Genomic DNA, 20,881 nt, shown 5'->3' with positions numbered 1-20,881 from the left:
ATTTACCAAGATTGCTTGTGCAAATGACAACAGGTGCAAAGTCCTGGAGACCACCCTGTTTAAATGAGGATTTTACGTGCGCGACTGGTTGTCGTCATTGAGACAATACGCTGGAAAAACTGCTCTGGGATAAGCCAGCACTAATGGCAACAGTGCACTGGAATGATTCAGATGCACGGAAATGTAACGTTGGAAGGAGTTTTGTCATAGAAGGTATTGCATGACTCCTTGTGACTGGCCCCAAATCATCCCCTAGTTTATCTAAAAGTTCTACAATGGTAATGCTGAGCAGTGGCACCGGATTCATTTTAGAGGTGGGGGGGCTGCGGGGGTTGTTGCATTGAATGACTGTCAGGCGCACATAATTTGGTCACACTGTAGCCTATTGTCGGTGTGTATTTTTAAATCACAATCAAAAATGTTCACACGAGGGTGAAAAATGCATTCTTTGCGTCTCGTTTCGTTTCAAAATCAGCCATGTGTGTGCAATTACGCATACAAACCGTTTGCACCTCCCTTTGAGACATTTTAAATATAGATGCAGTTTCTATAAGCAAAATTGCTTTTGGGTTTGATAAATCACTTTGCATGTGCTAAATTAATATATTTACATATATTGCATATTCATTGTGGCAAACATACTAACTGGATGCAGATGCGCTATTTTGCACCTTTGAAAAATGCAACCCTTAGTGTGCACTGTTAGTAAATCAGTTTGTACATTTTTTTGTTTTTATATATGCAAACCTTTAGTAGATCTGGCCTTACATGTTACATATGACTACAGCATGAATTTCATACAGATATTATTGTATGGACTTTATGTACACAATACTTTATTATAGTAAATAGGCCTTTTTTTTGTAAAGTACTTTAATAAATGATAATTGCATTTACCAAAACATTGTTTCATTTGATTACTTTGAAATGAAGATATTGTTAATTATTCATCATTAGGGGAATGTATGCTTAATGTTAGCGTCTGTACTTCCATTGAGAAGAACAATGTATGTTAAGAGTATCACATTCTCACTGATATGTGATATGAATGAATTTCTCTGAAGTGCAATGAATTTAATTCCACTTCCTGTAATTCATATTCAAATTCAGTTCAACATCCTGTACGGTGGAGTCAATTCAAATTCATTCATTGGATTGGATTAAATTCTGAAATTCTGAATTTTGTTCATGTATCCTTTGTTTATCCCTGGGCCACTGGTATGGGCTGATAAGAGCTGGCTCATAGTCTCTGTTTCAATTTATTCCAGAGGTGCTGCACTGAGGTTTAGATCAGGGCATTGATCCAAGCTCTTCCCCGCTGAACTTAAAGTAACCCTCTCTGTCTGGATTTAGTTGTTTGCACAGCAACGAACATGCCACCTGTTTGAATCCTACTTTGATTCACAGTATTAATTAACTGAACTTTATCCAGTTGAAACGACCCAGTTTCTTGCAGAAAACCTGATTCCATCCAGTTTAGGCAGCTGGTTGGTCAACTGCTACTTGCCTGACTGTGGTTGTGTTGGAGGTGGGTTTGTGATAACAAGTGAAGGCGCATGCCATGGGACAAAAATATCACAGCCTGACCACCTGGATTAGATTTCAGCATTTTTATTTTCCTCAGGTGACAAAATGTCGCTGCAAACTTCACGCTATCTTCCTCTATAGCAACCTGTCACAAAACTCACTAAACAGTTTCCTGTTGTTGTGCAGAGTATGTGTCCTCTATCATGTGCACAAATTTGATCCATGCTCTTCATCTTTTTTCAATATAGTCTTTTTCATTTGCTTTTTAAGAATATAGCAGAAATACAAAAACCCAATATATAGATCACTTCATGTAACAATAACCACAGTTGTAGTTATTAAACACAAAGCAATAAAGTAAGAAAAAGTAGAATGTTCAACATATGGCATTAGTCCTTACCCAAGAAAATATCAGGACAGGCTTCCAGATCTTATCAAAAACACCAATACAATCTTCAATATATGTCCATTTTTGCAAGATTAACTTATTTGCAATTGCAACTCCGAAAAAAACTGCCAATTTTTCAGACTCTGAAAAGGATCCAGTGCTAGTTTCTCCAAGGACTGGCTTACCAACACCTCCCAAAAGCCACTGAAGACCAATGAATGATGCTCTTCCAGTAGGTTTACTCCAAGACCAGAGATTAAATGATAAATGGACACTGGTTACAAACAAGTGAAACCTTAGTACAACCCCCCCCCCCCCAAAACAAACCCTATGTAGCTTAAATAGCATCTATGTATTGCTTTGAGTGTTTAATATTATGCCTGACAATGACTAATGAATCATTTATCGTCATCAATTTAACATTCAGGACTTATCTTCGCCTTCTACATCCAGCCTGTCCACTGGAAATGCTATTAGAATTTGTAGGATCTGACTGAGAAGAGAGACTGTCGTGAGGGTCAGATTTATTTATTACCTCCAGGGACCCGTGGTCAGTTGGCATTTCAAAGTTGAGTTCATTAGAGCTGGGCAGTCTGGGAAGAAAATGTTAAAAAGGCCAAAAAAATGTTTATCCATAATTATAAACACTAAAGCCAAATCATTATTTCTAGTTTAAAGCCTGATTTTCACTCCTGAGAGAAATGAGAAGAAACCAGATGGCTATTAGTGGTTTTCCAGGCTTCTTTATGGGTGAACTGTGACACCTGCCATGCAGTGCAACATTTCCTGTATCAACTGTTTCTATTTACTCAAACTCACAAAACAATTATGATGACGAATTTGATTGAATAACATTGAAACTAGGGATATGCTGATTGCAGAATTTCTGGCCAAGACTGAGGATAAGTAACAGTTTCTCCAATCGCTGATGCAGATGATATTATTTTCTGATTAGTTTGTTCCCATTGTGATGAATATCCCTTCTTTTGTGCTAGTGAAGCAATGATGCAAACATATATAATGTGGTAATAAGAGTCACCACCTAGATTTAAAGCAACACCATAGAACTTTTGCTTGTGGGGTCCCCCTAAAGTCAAGAAACAGTATTGTCTATAACAACTGTCGTAAATTTTCCATCTCTGTAATACTCACACATTTGTTGACAAGCCATTGATGCCGGCAAACTTCCTGAGGCAAGACAGGAGACATATTGAGAGAAATTTACTAGGGTCTTCCTCAGTTACACATGTTTAAAATCACCCAATATAAAGTTCAGAGCCTTTGGTGAGATAGTCTGCAATCTCTGCACAATATCAAACACAGTGCAGGAGGCAGAATCGGCATTTCCCTTTGCAACGTGAAAGTGAAACTTAAGACGCGTTACTAATTCCTCTTAGTCTTCCACTGGTGTGAAGCTCATTTACCTTTTCCCTACCTCCTGAAACTTCGCAAACTTTAATTTGAAGGGGCAGACGTTTTTGTTTTGTTTTTTTTGTTTTGTTTTGTTTTTTGTTATTAAACGATTGTTTTTTTTCTGGGTCTAGGGGGGTTTGCCCACCTCCCTGTGTTTTACCCATAACTTCAGGTTTGCGGTTCAGTTGGAAAGGGGTCCCGAAGCCATCAGTGACAAGATCGGAGTTGTGGTCCTGTTTGGTGAGCCATGTCTCAGTGAAACCTATGGCACAACAGTCCTTAAAATCCTTTTGGATGTGAACTTCCCCCTGGAGCTCGTCTCCTTTATTCCTCAAAACAAACTTAAAAGCTCAAAAGCTGGGACGCCAAACTCCTTACTGCTGGTCACTGCGTGCGCATGCGCCCATCAATTATGTAATGTATCAGTGACGTATGCCGTAAAGCAGTAAAATTTTGTAGTTCTTTTTCTGTAGGGGTCCCGACCCGAACCCAGAAATTGCATAATGCCAGTGCAGGCAAGGCAGATGCTCTGGAGTGAAGACAAAAGTGTAATTGAACCTATTGTGAGTAGTACCACCAAAATGAAAATATAGTTTGAAGGGCTGAAAAAGTCTGTTGTGTTGCTTTAACTAAGCAGATAATAACTGCAGTGATTAATATGTATCAGCTGCAACAAGTTCTTTAACCTTAACTGATGAAGTGAGTAGCTTCTCATTTCTTAAACAAGCGTCAGTTTGATACGGGGCACAATGATTTGACTGTATTTCAGTGGATAAAGTCTATGTGGTCTAATGAGTCTAGATTGACTCTGTTCCAGAGTGATGAGTACATCAGGGTGAGAAGAGAGATGGATAAAGTGATTACCCATCATGCCTAGTCCCTACACTACAAACCTGTGGAGCTAGTGTTATGATCTGGGTTTGGTCTAGGTTCAGCAATGTTATGTGTTCATGAATGACTGAACAGAAAAAAAAAGTCCACATTGTGCTAATAATAGTGTCAAGAGAAGTGTGAACATAATCTTTTTTTTTTTTGTTTGTGTTTTTTTTTTACATTAGTGTTAGCTTTTACCCCTCGGCCAACTTATGGCCGAAAGAGTATTGTAATCATTTTGTCATCTGTCTGTCCATCCGTCCATCTGTCTCTCCATTCAACGACATACTTGCCTTATTTGAAGAATGCATTGAGATATCTGCACCAAATTTATTATGTGGATGCATCTTGTCGTGGAACAGAAGCCCATTGAAAATAGGTGGCCTTGACCTACTTTTTCTAGATGAAATGGTCTTGTGCCTTGTGTAGTTATAATATCTGAGTACTTTCAAATATCAATATGTACATAATAAGTTTTACACAGAAACAATCTAATCAACATCAACATAATCTACACCATATTTGGGGGAGGGGTATTAAAAGTGCACGGCATATTACATTTATTTTTGTGCTGTAAAGAAAACAGACATTTAAATGATCAGTAAAGTGCATATTTTCATGACACCATTTGTTGATTGCCACAACAAATATTATTCACACTTTTTGGCCAAAGCATGCAGCCCTAGGATGTGACTTTCAGAAAAACAAACAAAAAAAAATAATGATAAAGGGATATTTTATAAAGCCTGCCAATTTCCCTCTCATATACAGGTCACAGATATAACAGATGCCTCTTTTTTTGGTAGAAATTACATTATTCAGACCTGGTTAGATCTGCTCTCTTTGTGAGTATTATAGATGTCATTAAAGAAATCTAACCTGCCTTCATTTTAGCCTTCCCTGCTCATAAACTATGTCTTTGATTGTACAGGGAGAATGAGGTCCTGAAGGTCCAGCTGAAGAAGTATGTGGGGGCAGTACAGATGCTGAAGAGAGAGGGGAGCCAGGGCAATGACGGTAAAATACACACACACACACGCACACACACACACAAAACAGCTTCATCATGACCTGAAATTAGATTCCATATTCGCGTCCCAGTCCTTCTATTTCGCTCTCTGAAACACTTATAGATGCACACACACAAAAATAAGGTCATCTGTTCTCTCCTCATCCCTGATCAGTTCTGATGCTTTTCTCACAGGGTTCAGATGACTAATATGGAGCTTTTAGAGCGTGTCAAACACACTAAGCCTCTTTACCTTAAATTATCGACTTTATTTATTTTTTCCTTGTTTTTGGGGAGGTGTGATTACTCTACCTTTGTTGTCTCATTGCTGGAGGATGTGAGGTAGTCTGTGTCAAGATTGGGAAGATAAGCCTGCTATATAAAAGGCAAATAAACTAAACATGGCACATTATAGGGCACACAGTTGCATGTTGGGAGACTGAATGGAGTTATTTGTGATTTGGGAGGCTTTTCTTATGCTACTGAAGAGATGTGTAGAACTTTTTTTTTTTTTACAGTTTTTTTTTTGGATGAAAATGATTATAAAGGATGGCAATTTTGGTCCTCACAGAGTATTAAAGAAACCAGATGCTTATTTGTGGTTCTGAAATGATTTGGCAAAGACATAACATGATGAAAATGACATAGATGTAAAAGACAAAAAAATCTTAAGAGACATGAAAGATTTAAAACAACGGCAATACAAAAGACACAAGAAGACCAATACGAAGTAAATGACATGAAAAGACAAGAATGATCTGAAAGACTTGAAACAATAATGATGCAAGAGATATTAATAATGTGGCAACAGAAATACTGTAAAAGATGTAATGACAAAAATGTTGTAGGAAACACAGCTGTAGTCTATGATTTTAATACTTATTTTACTCACTTTCATTATTGGGTTTTAAATTGAGATGGATGTAGTAGTTAGATCATGACAAGCACTTACCAAAAAGCGGAACATTTCAGACATTCCAAGTCAGTTATATAGCCCTAGGTTTGTTTAAACCAGGGGTGTCAAACTCATTTTAGTTCAGGGGCCACATTCAGCCCAGCTGGATCTCAAGTGGGCCGGACCGGTAAAATGATAACTGTGAAAAAAGTCAAGTTATATTATGATCAGGTTTACATCTACAAAGTTTCCTTAAAAATCTAAATAACACAAACAACTTGGACTCTCTTAAGAAAAACAAATGCAATTTTAACAATATTCTACCTCAGTTTATCATTTACACGTGTGCATTACAATCGAACAAAACATTTAGTAACAGGCAGAATATTGGTCAAATTAAATTTACTTTTCTTAAGACATTTCTGTTCGTTCATATTTGTTCAGGTTATTTACATTTTTTTGTAAAAGTATAGTTTGGTAATGTAAACATTTTCATATAATTTTACTTTTTTACACCAAAAAAATAAAGAGAAGATTTGGGGTTGTCATTATTGATAGGTTATTATGATAATATTTTACTGGTCTAACCCACTTGAAATCATATTGGACTGTATGTGTCTGTATGTGAAACCTGAATTAAAATGATTTTGACACCATTGATCGTTTTACTTTCAGTGTAATTTTTGCATTTCACAAATTCATCCCGTGGGCCGGATTTGACCCTTTGGCAGGCCGAATTTGGCCCCTGGGCCGCATGTTTGACACCTGTGGTTTAAACCCTGACTCACCTTGTTATTCCTTGTTTTTTAGTTTTTTCTCATTATTTTTGAATTTTTTCCCACATTTCCACACTTGCCCTTGCATCTTTTGTCTGATACTGCCTCTCAGTTGGCCACAGCACTGAATAACCCAATCCATGTGTGCAGTTTTGTGCAGATGTCGAAGGACCTGAAACTATGGTAGGGAAAATATACTACCCTGTCCCTTTAGATGGAGTGAATCTTAAGGGAGTGCCATCCAACTTAAAATTAGCAACGTATGTAATAAATAACTGTAATTATGCAAGTCCTGTGTTTCTCTATGTGGTGCTGGTGGCTAAACCTTTGGCGAGTAGGTGACCAGAGGTTTTAAGTGTACCCTAAGCATAAAGAAAAGTTTGTCTTGGACACTCCCAGTTTCACTGACAGTGTAACAGAATGGCCATTATGTCTTTGTCCTTTCACTAGATTGACAAGTCATTTATTAATGCTTTCAAATAGACGATTGACATGCTCCAGATATCATAGGTAACTAAGTATTGTAGAGTTCTGTATGTGATACCTGTGTTTAGTTACCTCTTGCACTCTGTGACTGTGTTTTAAAGGAACGTGACGTAAATAGCCTCTTGTCTACTACTATTCTAGAGGCTAGATAGATGCATTGTCAAGATTTTCTCCTGGGACACCAGGGTATGATTCTTGCAAAAGTACCCCCCTTCAAATTATTTTCATTCCTGCTCCCTGATCGTGTTTAGAATCATATAGAATTTTTTTTTAATCCCTTTTGTGGAATTATTTGACCCGCCCCACGAATAAAGTGACATTTTTTAGACCTGCACCAACCCGACCCAGGTCTGCTGATCTGTGCATCACTACCTTGCGCTCCATGTTTTCACGTAGAAAGATGAGAGTATCGACATGCTCTGAATGAAGGCTCGCACACTGTCGGGTGGTGGAAAGGAGAGAGAGAATAGCACATGACAAGTCGACTCCTCCAAAGTAACGTTGACTTGTGCCATAGACATTGATGCATCGACAAACCGGCTTTTCTGTTAATGCCCTAGGAGGCAGTAATGTCATTTTAATAAAAGCCAATTCTCCTGAAAAAAAAAAGCCTTTTCAAAAAGATGTTCCAGCAAGAGACTCAAAAATAGGATTTCTTTTATAACCTTTTTTTTTTTTTCTTTTTTTGAGTTCAAACAGTCAAATACAGTGCTACTCTTGCCTACAACAGGGTAATGTTTAATACATCAGACTGGCTCCACGTTTCATCTCTCTGGTTTCTGATAATTACTGTAACCAGTCTGTCAAATAAGGCTGCCTGGCCCACTGACACTGGACATCACAGCAGGGAAGATGGGAGATTATTGGATGGAATAGTAATTCCCACACTCATGAAAACACACATTATCAGGTAGTAGCCACCACCCAGCTGGTTGGTCCTTAAAGTCCAGCCCTTGTGTTTTACGCCACTCAGTTTCTCTCTCTATGTTGACTTTTTACTCTCCCCTCGTTTTTACCCTTTCCTTCTTGTTTTTCACCCTTCCTTCATCTCCTCCTTGTCTTTCCTGGTCCCCTCATCCCGACAGGCGTAGTAATTCCTCTCCGCAGCAGCGTCTAAATGATTTCATCCTCCCTTGCCTCTGTCTTCTCCTCCTAATGATGTGCCTCATTCCATCACACTTTGATGTTGACTTCTGGAGTCTGCTGCTACAGTATGTGCGTGCGTACTGGGAGTAGAGAGGAGGTATAATGCGTGAAGCAGTTTAAGGGGAGCTAAAATCAAAAGAAAAAAATATGAGCATGGATTGATTCACAAGTAGCCCTTTTTCATGTGCTGTCAGTATGCTTCCTCGTGATCAGTATTCTGCCTTTTTGAAAGCCTCCTGTCTAGTGATAACGTAGCAGACGTGATCTCTCGAATGCTCCTCAGGCGCTGTCAGCCCCGCTGACATCCCACAAAAGATGTTTCTGGTTTCCTCCTGTTTCTGAGCAGTGATAATTATTGTTTCCTCTGTGATACCATCCATTTCTGTTTGTTTGGAGGATTTCCCCTTCTCCGTGTGAGAAAAATGGTGAGTTTGTGTTCTGCAATTAATGTCAGGTGTATAGAACATGAACCTCTGAATGGATCCACTTTATAAAACTGTATAAGCTCCTACAGTTAGTAACAGGGTGTGTTTTCTCCATACATGTCACAAATCCCATGAGTGTGACATGAAATCCAGCTGTATTTTTAAGCATAAGAGACACAACAAGATGTAAAATGTGAAAGATGCAAGATGTAACAAAATGAAACCTCTTACAATCACAAGATGGAAATGATGTAAGAGATGTTTTAACACATAAAAGATGCAGGAGAAGTAAGGAAATAAAGATAATGTGAAAGACACAAGATGATGAAAACAATGTAAAAGAAGTATGATGAAAAATGACAAGAACACCTTGAAAGATGTAATATGACAAGATGGTGTAAAAGATGCAACAAGATGAAAATGAGTCTTGAGACATAGCAAGGTATAAAAACCATGACAACATGGGAATGATATAAAAGACCTAATAAGATGAAAATAATGCAAGAGGAGTTGACATGCGCAAAATGATGTAGCAAAACAAAAACAATGCAAGAGATGTGTCAATATGTAAAAAACATGAAGTGGAAACAACGGAAGAGATATAACAGGACTAAAATGATGCAAAATAACTGGATAAAAATGACAGTAAAGATGGAATAAAATGAAAACTACCTAAGAGATCTAAGATGATAAATACAATGTGAAAGGTGTGACAAGATGAAATGTATAACACACAACAAGAAAAAAATGTTAAAGATGAAACCAGGCAAAAATGATGTAAGAGACATAAGAGAAATGCTGTAAAAGACTCAACATAAAAACTGCATAAGAGATGCTACAAAACATAACTTGAAAACAATCTAAGGAGATGAAAATGATATAAAAGATGCTACAGAATGAAATGATATGAAATGTATGATGTTAAACATATAAAAGGAAAACAGTGTAAGAAAAGTTGTAAACAAAAAACGATGAGATACTGTCAAAGATGAATCGAAATGAAAATTTTTATGCAAAGATTGAGGAGATGGAAGTAGACCAAAAGAAGCACAAGACATAACAAGATGAATACACAAATGAAATGATGACAAAACAATAAAAATGAAAATGGTTTAAGAGAAGTAACAACATGAGAATGATGATTAGAATGGTGTAGTGGACAATAGCACTTGGACTGTCTTTGGTGTCTTGTGTGTCGTTTTTGAGTATGTTTTTGGGTATGAGCATGATGATTAATCTCTGATGTGATAATGTGTGTTTTAACCATGAGTCTTTCATTTTCAACCTGATGACCTGATTTTTTTTCACTATTTTCTCAAGAAAACATGAATCAGTAGGTTTAAGTGTGCATGGATCCACTCTGTAGAAGTGTGTAAGTCATTCTAGTCAGAGACAAGATGTACGTTTACCTTACATGTCATGAATCCCATTAGTGTAAGTGTTATGAAGCACTCTAAACAGGTGTACTATATGTGTGTGCATTTGCATGTGTCATTCGGAGACGCCATTAGTCGAACCACTGAATATTTGAAGCGTAACAGTTAGTCATGTTTACTGTTTTGCATAGCTAGATGAAGAGAAATTTCCAGGGAGAGCCAGTGCACTGCACATGAAGAATTCTTTCTCACACTCATCTAAACCCAGTTTCACAGTGCTCTTTCTGGGGGTCTAGAGAATCCTTGAAGGTTTGTACAAACCCTGAAAGAACAGTATATGATTTTTAAAATTACATGCCTCTGATTATGTTTGCGCATGTGCTCGAAGAAGGTCGACCTTTCTCGAATGAAGTCTCCTCAATGTCACCTGGCATTACTGCCAATAGATTTGCACTTTGCAATTTTAAACCTTTGTCCGTAATAATATAAGCCATAGCTAAAAGTGCACCTTTGTCACCTTTTATACTGTATTTTTCCACTCGCCTTTATCAGTGTGTTATGGTCCACTGCATTTTCCCTGTAGACTTGAGATTAATTGCAATACATGAATGTAATTGGGCTTCAAGCACTGTTTATTGCAACAGTTCCAAAATCTATGTTGCTGAGTGTATTATAATATATTTTTTGGAGGTTGTGTCTCTGATGTGTCATTTTGACCAGTGTCATGTTAGAGTCCTGAAATATTCACCCCTGGAGTCCTCAAATCTCCCCAAACATGACCTTAGAGAGATCAAAAAGCCTCTTTGAATGAGTTTCAAAGGTCAGTGCAGCAGCTCTGCGCTCTGAATGCTGATGCAGAGCTCACTTTAAGAAGATGAGGACCAGTCACTGCAGGTCAGGGGCCTAGGACTGCACCAACAAGGATTAAACAATGATTAGCTAATTGATCATAGTTCTACTCAGAATTTAGCAAAACTGGTCTTAAATTAAATGTAATGTGTAAATTCTTATTTTGATCTGTGTAGTAAGTTTGACTTTATTGGGGGAATCCAAACTTAAAACAAAGCTTAGTCCAAATGGAAGTGTTTGCATACCAAAGTTAAAATAATAACAACAGTTTCCTTGCTAAGTGAAAAGTAGCAGCATCGTAAAAGTCAACTGGTGTAGACTGTACCTGAAAGTTAAAACACTAAAAGATACTTTTTAAGACTTAATTGTGATTATACACTTCAGTAACAGTGATAATAGTGACAAATGTGACAAATTTAAGTGACAAATGTGTGTATAAAAAAGCTCAAAATTCCTCTTCCTGTTCCTGATGCTGATGTAGAGCCATTTCAGATTACTCAACATTATAAAATTCTGACTAAAATATGGTATTAGTGCTCTCTACTCAGTGGTGTGACCCTGATGTATCCATCAGTGAGAGTCTGATAAACATCAGCCCCTTTTACACAGCACCTCTGTTCCGGGAATATTGTGCCTTAATTCCGTAATGACGTCTGTGCAAATGAAATGGTGGGATCATTTGGTCCCACCTCTGTTACGGCTCTGTATGCCTCTGGAGGTAGTAACAGAGCTGCGATAAAGGTGGAATCATGATTCTGGAACGCTATGTAAAAAGAACACCTCTCAGTCTGTAACCAAGGTGTGATGTCTTGATGACGTATTGCATTTGTGACCCCCATGCAGTGGGGGATTCAAAAATGAGCATGGGCCATGTACAGTAAACAAACATATCAATGCGACCACAAGGATGTTGAACTAGGGAGAAGCTGAGATCCACAACCTGTTGTCACTTCGGGCAGATACTCTATCCATGCTAACATTTGTTGAATGGTGAAAGATAACCAACTCTGGAGAGATTAGCAACACCGCTATGCTCAGGGTATTTCCGACACGCAAATTATACTTCACAATATGTGCTGTGCTTCACCCCTTTGATTCCGGAACGTAGGTCTGCTGTGTAAAAGTCCAGCCTGTCTCATCACTTTACTCTTTTGGCCTGGCTGTGTAAATCGGTCAGTGGTGGCAAAAGGTGGGATCACCACCTCACCTTTTTTCCAGGATCTCTGTGTAAAAGTGGCTATCATTTTTTTTTTTCCAATGGCAATCTGAGGAAATTATATTCTGAACCACCAGATGCATTCAAGAGAAATGAGAGTTGTACATCTTATTCTGCTGCCTTGATCAACTTGTTTGCTTGCTTCTGGATATGAACCAATGTCACCAACAGTAGCATTATGACCTGATCGATTGAGGCAGCGCATTTTCAGGAGATTCTGGTTTGTTTGAAGAACATTTCAGGACTTCACTTCCCTGTGGGAGAAGACTGTGTGACACCAAGGTTAAGCATGTGTTTTTAGATGGTACAACAGAAAAAGAACCTGAAATTCTCATCATTCTACCCTGCACTTAGCCCCTAAATTAAACCATGATTGAATTAGGCTGAAAGAATTATCCTTGTTGATATAGTGATGCAAGTCAAAGAAAAAAAATGAATACAGCCTTGGTTTATTCCAGAAGCAGCCATTGCTGTCTCGTGATGTTTGAAGGCATTTCATTCCCTTGGGTGTAGTTTTGTGGTTGACTGGCTGGTTGACCGGCTGGTGTTTGACAGACTACTTTACCCAGAGGACTGGCTCCACCTGGGAATTGTCGCAGAACCTGAGGAAGTTGGCTTCTTCCTTTTTGTTCTAAGATAGCTGATTGTTGTTTTCGATCAGCTGAAATTGGCCTAGAGTGTTGTATATAAAAAAAGATTGTCCTGCCATCAGTAGGGTAGGGATCAGGAGTTATTAACCTCCTAAGTGCTGGCTGGGCACACTGAGGACACTCAAGGAGATCGATAAAGGGTCAGAGGGCACTTACTCTGGGGAGATGAGATTCTCGCTTTCATTTTCTTGTCAAAAGCTTTGTGATATTTCTGTTTCTTCTCAGTTTTATCTGTGCATTATCTTATTTTGTTGCATTAATGCTTTTTTTTTTTTTTAAGATATATGACGTAAAACTGAGACAGACTATTTCCCATTTTTGTCCTTGACCTAATGACCCCATTTCTGGTCCCCTTATAATCTTATGGATTTAACTCCACTGGATAATTACTGAATACATGTGACCTGTGATATTCCTGTATTTTTTTTTTGTCTCTTTCAAAGATGTACACATCCAGAAAAGTTTAGAATCAAATAGCTTTGTTACTTATTGAAGGACTGCATGTTAATATATAATCAACATGAACTTTTACTTGGACTTGAAGAAGAAAATATTGGATATTGGTAGCCAGTGGTCACATGTGAAAGCTGCAAAGTAAAGGACGGACAGGTTTCTAAAATTAAAGGCTGTCACCAAATGGTTGCTAGTGCCCTAGAGAACTGCATGACATTGAATTCACACCATCAAGCTTTAAATTGCAGAATTTTGCAGCTATGTCACTGCTCAAGTTGGCATTGCAACCTGATGGATTCACAGCCCTTTTTGGGTATGTCCATTATTTCTTTGTGTAATGAACCTGGAGCTGAAACATTAAATCCAGGTGTTTAAGTCAGTGTATGATCTGCAGTAGATCGAGGATACTTTTTTGGGAGACTGACCGGAATCTCAAGTTAACTTAAGTTTATCACTGAACTTATTGCTACTTCACCTTCATGACAGAATAAAGCCTCTGTGTCTTCTACATCCAGTATTATCCACGGTATCCACAGTTTGAATAGCTTTTTTTTTAATGGAGGAAAAAAATATGTGTTTAGGAAAATATCTGTGTTAGTGTGGATATAGCATTAAATTATTTATTTGCCCAAAAATGACAACTGGTCAAAATAGTAAAAATGCAGTATTTCAGTGTAATGCAAAGTACTCATTTCTGTTCATTTTAAACAGCACAATACTAATGCTTTATCTGAGGAAGAGTTCAATCAATATCAATATTCAGTATTTGATTTTATAATTTTATAACCCTAATTTTGAGTCACCATCAACCCACTTTCCACCAGTCATTCTCATTGTTCTTGCCTCCTTGAGCTAAAACACCAACAGCTCAGCTCAGTTTGATGACTTATAACTCTCTTTCTGTCTCTTGGGCCCATTCACTGTTGTTCATATCTGGTCATTCAGAGCGGCCTCTTCAGTTTATTTCCCAACCTGTATGTTTTGCTAAGAGCATTGTAGATGAAGTGCGCATTTCTATCTCTTCAATCTGTTCCCCCAGTTTTTATGATGTACCCTAATAGAGTTCGGCTACCCCAACACCCCCACACTGTTCTCATTGCTCTCTTCTCCTTCTCACCTGTGTTTTTCGCTGCAGGATTAGATGTGAACAGCGGCAGCACTGCATTTTGATTAATTCTGCTTTTCTCTGTCAGTGCATGCGTGTTCAATTCGTCCATAAATAAACCCGGGTGTGGACAGGAGCTTATTCATCTCCAATAAGGGAATGGATTACATGGCCATTTAAAACCCAATAAGCTGTCCCCTCACTGTGCCTCGGTCTCTCCTGCTTGCTAAAACAGCCAGTGGCTTAATGAGTGAATGAAAAGCATTTGTCACTGCTGCCGGTCCTAATGGGAGTGTGTAACATATTCATTACACATCTAGAAATGCATTTATTGCTGGTCTGCATGCTCTGCTTCAGCCTTGCAGGGCCACAGGGAGGTCAGACATGCACCTCTAAGGTGTTAGCAGTGTACAAGCAAGTTTGTATGTTGATGTAAATGGTAGCTGTGTGTAGTTTGTATGGTTTTATGTGACTAAAATGCCTTTGTTAAACCAAAAGTAATGACACGTGTGTGTTATTATGCAGGTGAACCTCTATTACTTGTTAAATAATGAGTAGCTGAATGTTTATAGGGGTTAATGTGAGAGAGGCCGGTCATTGCAGTGAAAGGGGAGCCATTAGTCAATAAATATATGTAGGTATGTGTTTCGTCACAGCAGATGTGCATATATCTGCGCATTCGTGTGCTGTAGTTGTGTTGATTGTCTTTTCATAGATTAGTCCCTCGTCCCCTTGAGTGAATGAGTGTAGACGTGTATATGGATGTGTGTGTTCAAGAGGCCAAAATTAAACTGTGCTTTAGCGGCAGTAGGTGGGTATGAAACTGTTGTTACGTGTGTGTAAGTGGTTTATGTTATAAAACTATTTACATCCCAGTAGGCCGACTGTAAAAGAGCAAATGATGAGTCATTTTCTTTGTGAATTAAGCTTAATTGTGCCCACACATTTAGCCTGAGCCTTGGATCATAACAAGGCTCATGTTTTTTAGCCTCTCAGGTTTTAATCCAACAGATTGGGCATGTTTACCAGCTCTGAGGTGTGAGGGACTGTTCATTTTTTCAACAGAGGGTGGTCCATTGGTGCGTATGCAACAATTAATTCCACAGACAGTGTTTATTTACCTGGCAAGAAAGAGGCGACATCGCATATTGTTTGTTGCAGGTGGGGCCAGGTGGTCATTGGCCAGGCCCTGTGCGTGAGTGAGTGTATTTATATGTCCATGGTGTCATATCTCACTGCCATTTCCATGTGGGCACAGCAGGGGTGTGTGACAGATTTCATCACCTGGATGGATCAGTGTTAATGAACATTTTAATCATTTCCCTGAATGCCAAGGCCTGCTGGGTGTCATAACGTCCGCCTTTCCTGGAGATAAATATGGAAAAGCATGAGTGAAGAGGGAAAGCTTTTTGGTGGGATGCAGACTCCCATATGATATGCGTTTCTCTCATGCAGCTGACTCTTTGCATTTGTTTTTTAGTATTTTTTTTTTTTGTAGCACAATATGATATAATTCAAATTTTGCTATGTCTAGTTGATTTAATGGTCAAACTTGTTATCACATACGCTTGATTGAAATAAAAAAAAAAGATCTTACTGTCTTGGGTGCTGCTAAGGGCCTTTGTAAAGTAGTGTCGGGTAGAAGTTGTTTCAGTGGAACATGAGCACGTGTTGGTGTGGTCTGTGGTAATAAAATGACTAAACAACACATAAAAAATGTATGTCTTTTTCAAAACATTTTCACTTTGTAGTCACAGCTCAGACACCATTGTTGTTCTTTTTGGTGTAATAAGAGAAACTAATGCAGACTGCGGAAGGGAGCTAGACTAACAAACCAACATGAGGTTTAATTTCCTGTATGTGTCTATGTGGTGCCATACTGTGCCATACCTGAGACAACAGCTTTAAGATTTCAGTAGGTTTTAATTGACAGAGAACTCCTATTAACTGTCTGCGCTAGTGTAAACTTATTTCACAAACATTAGTAGAATTAATATTTTGTTGTTCTAGATATTTTTAGTTCTGAAGTTTAGAGTTTGCACAGTAATTAAAGGCCCCAAACTCCAGCAACCATGACGGTAAAGCTTTGAGCAGCAGTGTTTCAGGATACCATCCTGTAAACACTGACCCCCTGTTATAGGGTGTGAACTACGTGTTAAGTGCCAACATTAAGTTTACATTATATCCACAAAGCACAAACAAAGGGTTCGTTAGTCCAATTTGGCTCATGGAAATATTAATGTTACAAAACATTTCAGCACATACAATTGCTATCTATCTATAAAGGCCATTATAATCAATACCAGGCTAGAAAACTGATGCTTCTCTCTTCCGTCATGATCACTGACTGCATTTAATTTCTCACTAACTTAATTGCTCTGCACCATGTTATGTTCTTAGTATTGTCGTAACTAATAAGAATAAGATAAATAAAAGCTGTATCAAATTACATGCTGCACTAACTCGATGTGTTGAATGTAACTTCCCATAGATGAATTAAGGTATATTCTGACTGGCTGTCAGTGCTTCTGAAAGTCCACTTGAGCTAGAATGATTTTAAAAGTTTTATAGTTGCGTATAGTTACTGTTAAAATTATTCGTCGTGGCGTGGATTGCATTTAGTATTTTTCTTTCCATTTTCTTTAACTGTTCCTCACAATCTCTGATGCTTACATCAATCACGCATAACGTTGTGACCACTGACAGGTAAAGTAGTTTTAATTTTAATTAAAACCACAAGCGGTGTTAAGGCCCTTGCCCTCCCGCCCGCCCGCCTCCCCACGCGACTGCCAAGGCCACCGACAGTGAGAGGACACCATATTGTGGGCTTGATCTGACATTCTGCGAGATACACACAGTTTTACACTTCTGAAAATGTACGCTTCATCACAGGCTCGTCACAGCCATGCCCAACATTTGATCAAAAATGCAACTGATAACTTTTGATCACACGTGTGTGGGTGATTTTTACCAAGTTTGGTCCAAATTGGATGTAAACCCTAGGAGGAGATGATGAAAGTATGAAGGGTGGGATTCTGCCAAAAACCCATTCATTTCTATGGCACACTTTTGATGTTGTCATGGCAACACGATTGTAAATAGGGGTGTGTCCTCATTGACTTTTTATTTCAGTTTGGCATGAGGGATATGTGTACCAAATTTTGTTTGACTGTCAAAAATTTTTTTTTGTCCCATTCAAAAAATGTAGGGGACGTCAGAGAGCCAAATTACAATCCAACTATACCAGTTACATATCATCGTGTTCAGGTTGTCATTCTGCACAAATGTTACATTGGGTCCAACTCAATCTGACACTCTTTGTGCGAGATATACACAGTTTTATACTTCTGAAAATGGCCGCTTCATTGTGAGGTCATTACAGCCACGCCCAACATTTGATCAAAAATGTAGGTGATACCTTTTGATCACACGTATGTGTGGGTGATTTTACCAAGCTTGGTCCAAATTGGATGTAAACCCTAGGAGGAGATGATGAAAGTATGAGGGGTGTGATTTTATAGGTCCACACTTCCACCCAATATAGCCGACTTCCTGTTGGGTTTAGAGCAGGACCCTAATGTAATTTTTTACTTGTCTTACCATGGGCTATGTTTGTACCAAGTTAAATTTTTCTACGTGGAAAAAAATTTGGGGAGGGCTCCCATCCACGTAATGTATTTTGATTTTTGAAGGGGCACTGCTGAGTCATTTTGCGATATTTTTTCTTGGCGACTTCAAATAAAAATTTTTTTTGCCGGGCTTGAATTTTTGGTCAAATAAAATTTACTTTTTGTTAATGTTCAGGGGGTCAAATTTGTGTTCAAAAAGGTGAGAGAAAAAAAATAACGGAACCATGCAATTTGAATAGGCCCTCACCGACTTGTGTGTCTGGGTTTAGGCCTAATTATTATCTCTTTAAAATGGGACATGTCAGTGTGATATATTAGGCAGCAAGTGAACATTTAATCCTTGAAGTTCATGTATTAGAAACAGCAAACTGGGCAAGAATAGGGATCTGAGCAACTTTTCCAAGGTAGAAAATATGATGGTTAAATTACTGCGTCAGACTATCTCCAGATCTTGTTGGGCATCCCCAATGTAAAGTGGCGAGTACCTACAAAAAGTGGTAAAGAATAGAGAACAACAAAAGAACAATAACCGGATCTTAACCCCGTCGAGCATCTATGGTAGCATAACATTATTGCCATCTGTCTAATCATGTGTAGGTCCACCTTTCACAAAAAGAGCTCTAATCCAAGATCTAGACTCCACCAGACCTCTGAAGGTGTCTTGTAGTATCTGGACCAAGATGTTAGCTGCAGATATCTGGTGTCCTGTAAGTAGGGAGGTGGGGCCTCCATGAATCAAATTTATTTGTCCAGCACCTCCTACAGGTTTTCAGAAATCCAGAGACTGAAATGTCCTTCCTTAGTTCATTTTTGATTGGTACTAACCACTGTAAACCAGGAACATCCAACAAGACCTGCAGTTGTGGAGAAGCTCTGACCCAGTCTCCCACCATTATAATACAGTCCTTGTTCAAGTCAGACAGTTCTTTACGCTGCTCATTTTGCTGCTTCTAACATGTCAGCTTTGAGAACTAAATGTCAACTTGTTGCCTAATATATCCAACCTGGTAAAAGGTGCCATTGTAATGAAATAATCAATATTATGACCGCTTTAACTTTCAGTGGTCAGAATGTTATGGATGATCGGTGTATATAATTTTTTGGACCAACTATATAGGAACTCTTTCATCCCCCTGGCCATCAGACTGTACAACTCATCACTGAGTGGTAAGGAGGAGTCTCAGTCTCAGACATGACCACATCAGGACCGATCCAATGAGACTTTAAAATATCCAAGCACCTTATGTAGTTGGACTACACTTACTTTTCGAACCACTGTAGATCATTTAAATAACTGTTACACTTCAGTCACTGATTCACTTTATATCACTGCTACACCTTACATCACTGTTTCATGTGTAAATACAATTAGAAGTCTTTATTTACAGTATCGTACAGGAAGCTCTTTTAGAGGCAGTTCTTTAGTTCTTTAGCAAGTGTCATTTAGAGTATATATACTAACCTTAATGTCAACCTGGCTACTAACCCACTGTTGTTTTGTGTTTTGGTCTGTTTGTTTTTTGTCTTCTTGTGCTGTATGCAAAGTTGCTGAATACTTGAATTTCCCTCGGGATTAATAAATTATCTGTCTGTCTGTCTGTCTGTCTGTCTGTCTGTCTATCTGTCTGTCTGTCTGTCTGTCTGTCTGTCTGTCTGTCTGTCTGTCTGTCTGTCTGTCTGTCTGTCTGTCTATCTATCTATCTATCTATCTATCTATCTATCTATCTATCTATCTATCTATCTATCTATCTATCTATCTATCTATCTATCTATCTATCTATCTATCTATCTATCTATCTATCTATCTATCTATCTATCTATCTATCTATCTATCTATCTATCAAATTATACATGATGAAAGATGTACTGCCACAAACCTATATAAAGGTGCAACCATCAAAAAAGTAATATATCTTGAAAGTACCAGAAGCCTAAAAAATACAGTTCCATCAATTTTTATTCCTACTGCCCAACACTGCTCTCCTGTTAGAAATTAATGCTACACTAAAGTCTAATGTACTTTGTAATATTCTCTGCCTTTTCAGACATGGGATATATTGCATTACTGCTTCATTAGCTGTTAAAGTGATGGCTCTCTGCCATTACAGTAGGTTACTTTTACATTAGTATTCCTCACTTCACTCAGATGTGAGTGAAAATTTATGGAAGTTAAGAAACGACTTGACACCAACAGAGAAAGAGAGTTGACTGATCAGACAGAAGCAGCTCTTCCATTACTGTGGATGATCTCAGTTCCTGTGTTTCTGTCCTAAATGGATTTGGTTTCTTATGAGATTCCCATTGAAATAGGTAGATCATAGGGCAGTGTATGATGTGTGTATGTCTGATTTTGCTTTGTGCTGCAGCCTTTCAGTTCATATGATGACAGAAATCGTCAGACTTTGAAGACCTCTTTATGCATCACCTATCCATCCTAAGGCATAGCATTTAAAATGCCACCGTATTCAGTAGTAAGTGTGTAATAAGAGCAGATAGTGCACCATCAGACTTTGACAGATACAGTACTGTGCAAAAGGCCACTTCTAGGGTTGTTGTTTTTGCAGGCTTGACATGAGCATACATATTTATTTCAATTCTTTTTTCATTACACATAACAAGAAAATACAGGAAATATCTACACAGCCTTAAAAGGCAAACAAAAAAC

At 38.3% G+C, this 20,881-nt stretch overlaps 1 protein-coding gene across 1 annotated transcript in view; it reads left to right on the top strand.

Annotated features, from left to right (window-relative positions):
- The window catches only part of snx29 (sorting nexin 29), a 265,361-nt gene that overhangs the window by 66,214 nt on the left and 178,266 nt on the right, over nt 1-20,881 (top strand). The window contains exon 14 of the mRNA XM_030163645.1: nt 5,133-5,218. Within this exon, the coding sequence (XP_030019505.1) occupies nt 5,133-5,218 (86 nt within the window). The remainder of the gene's footprint in view (nt 1-5,132; nt 5,219-20,881) is intronic.

This window comes from Sphaeramia orbicularis, chromosome 19 (assembly GCF_902148855.1).
Source record: "Sphaeramia orbicularis chromosome 19, fSphaOr1.1, whole genome shotgun sequence".
NCBI lineage: Eukaryota > Metazoa > Chordata > Actinopteri > Kurtiformes > Apogonidae > Sphaeramia > Sphaeramia orbicularis.
Note: the sequence above shows the minus strand (reverse complement) of the source record. Positions and strands in the feature narration are given on the sequence as shown.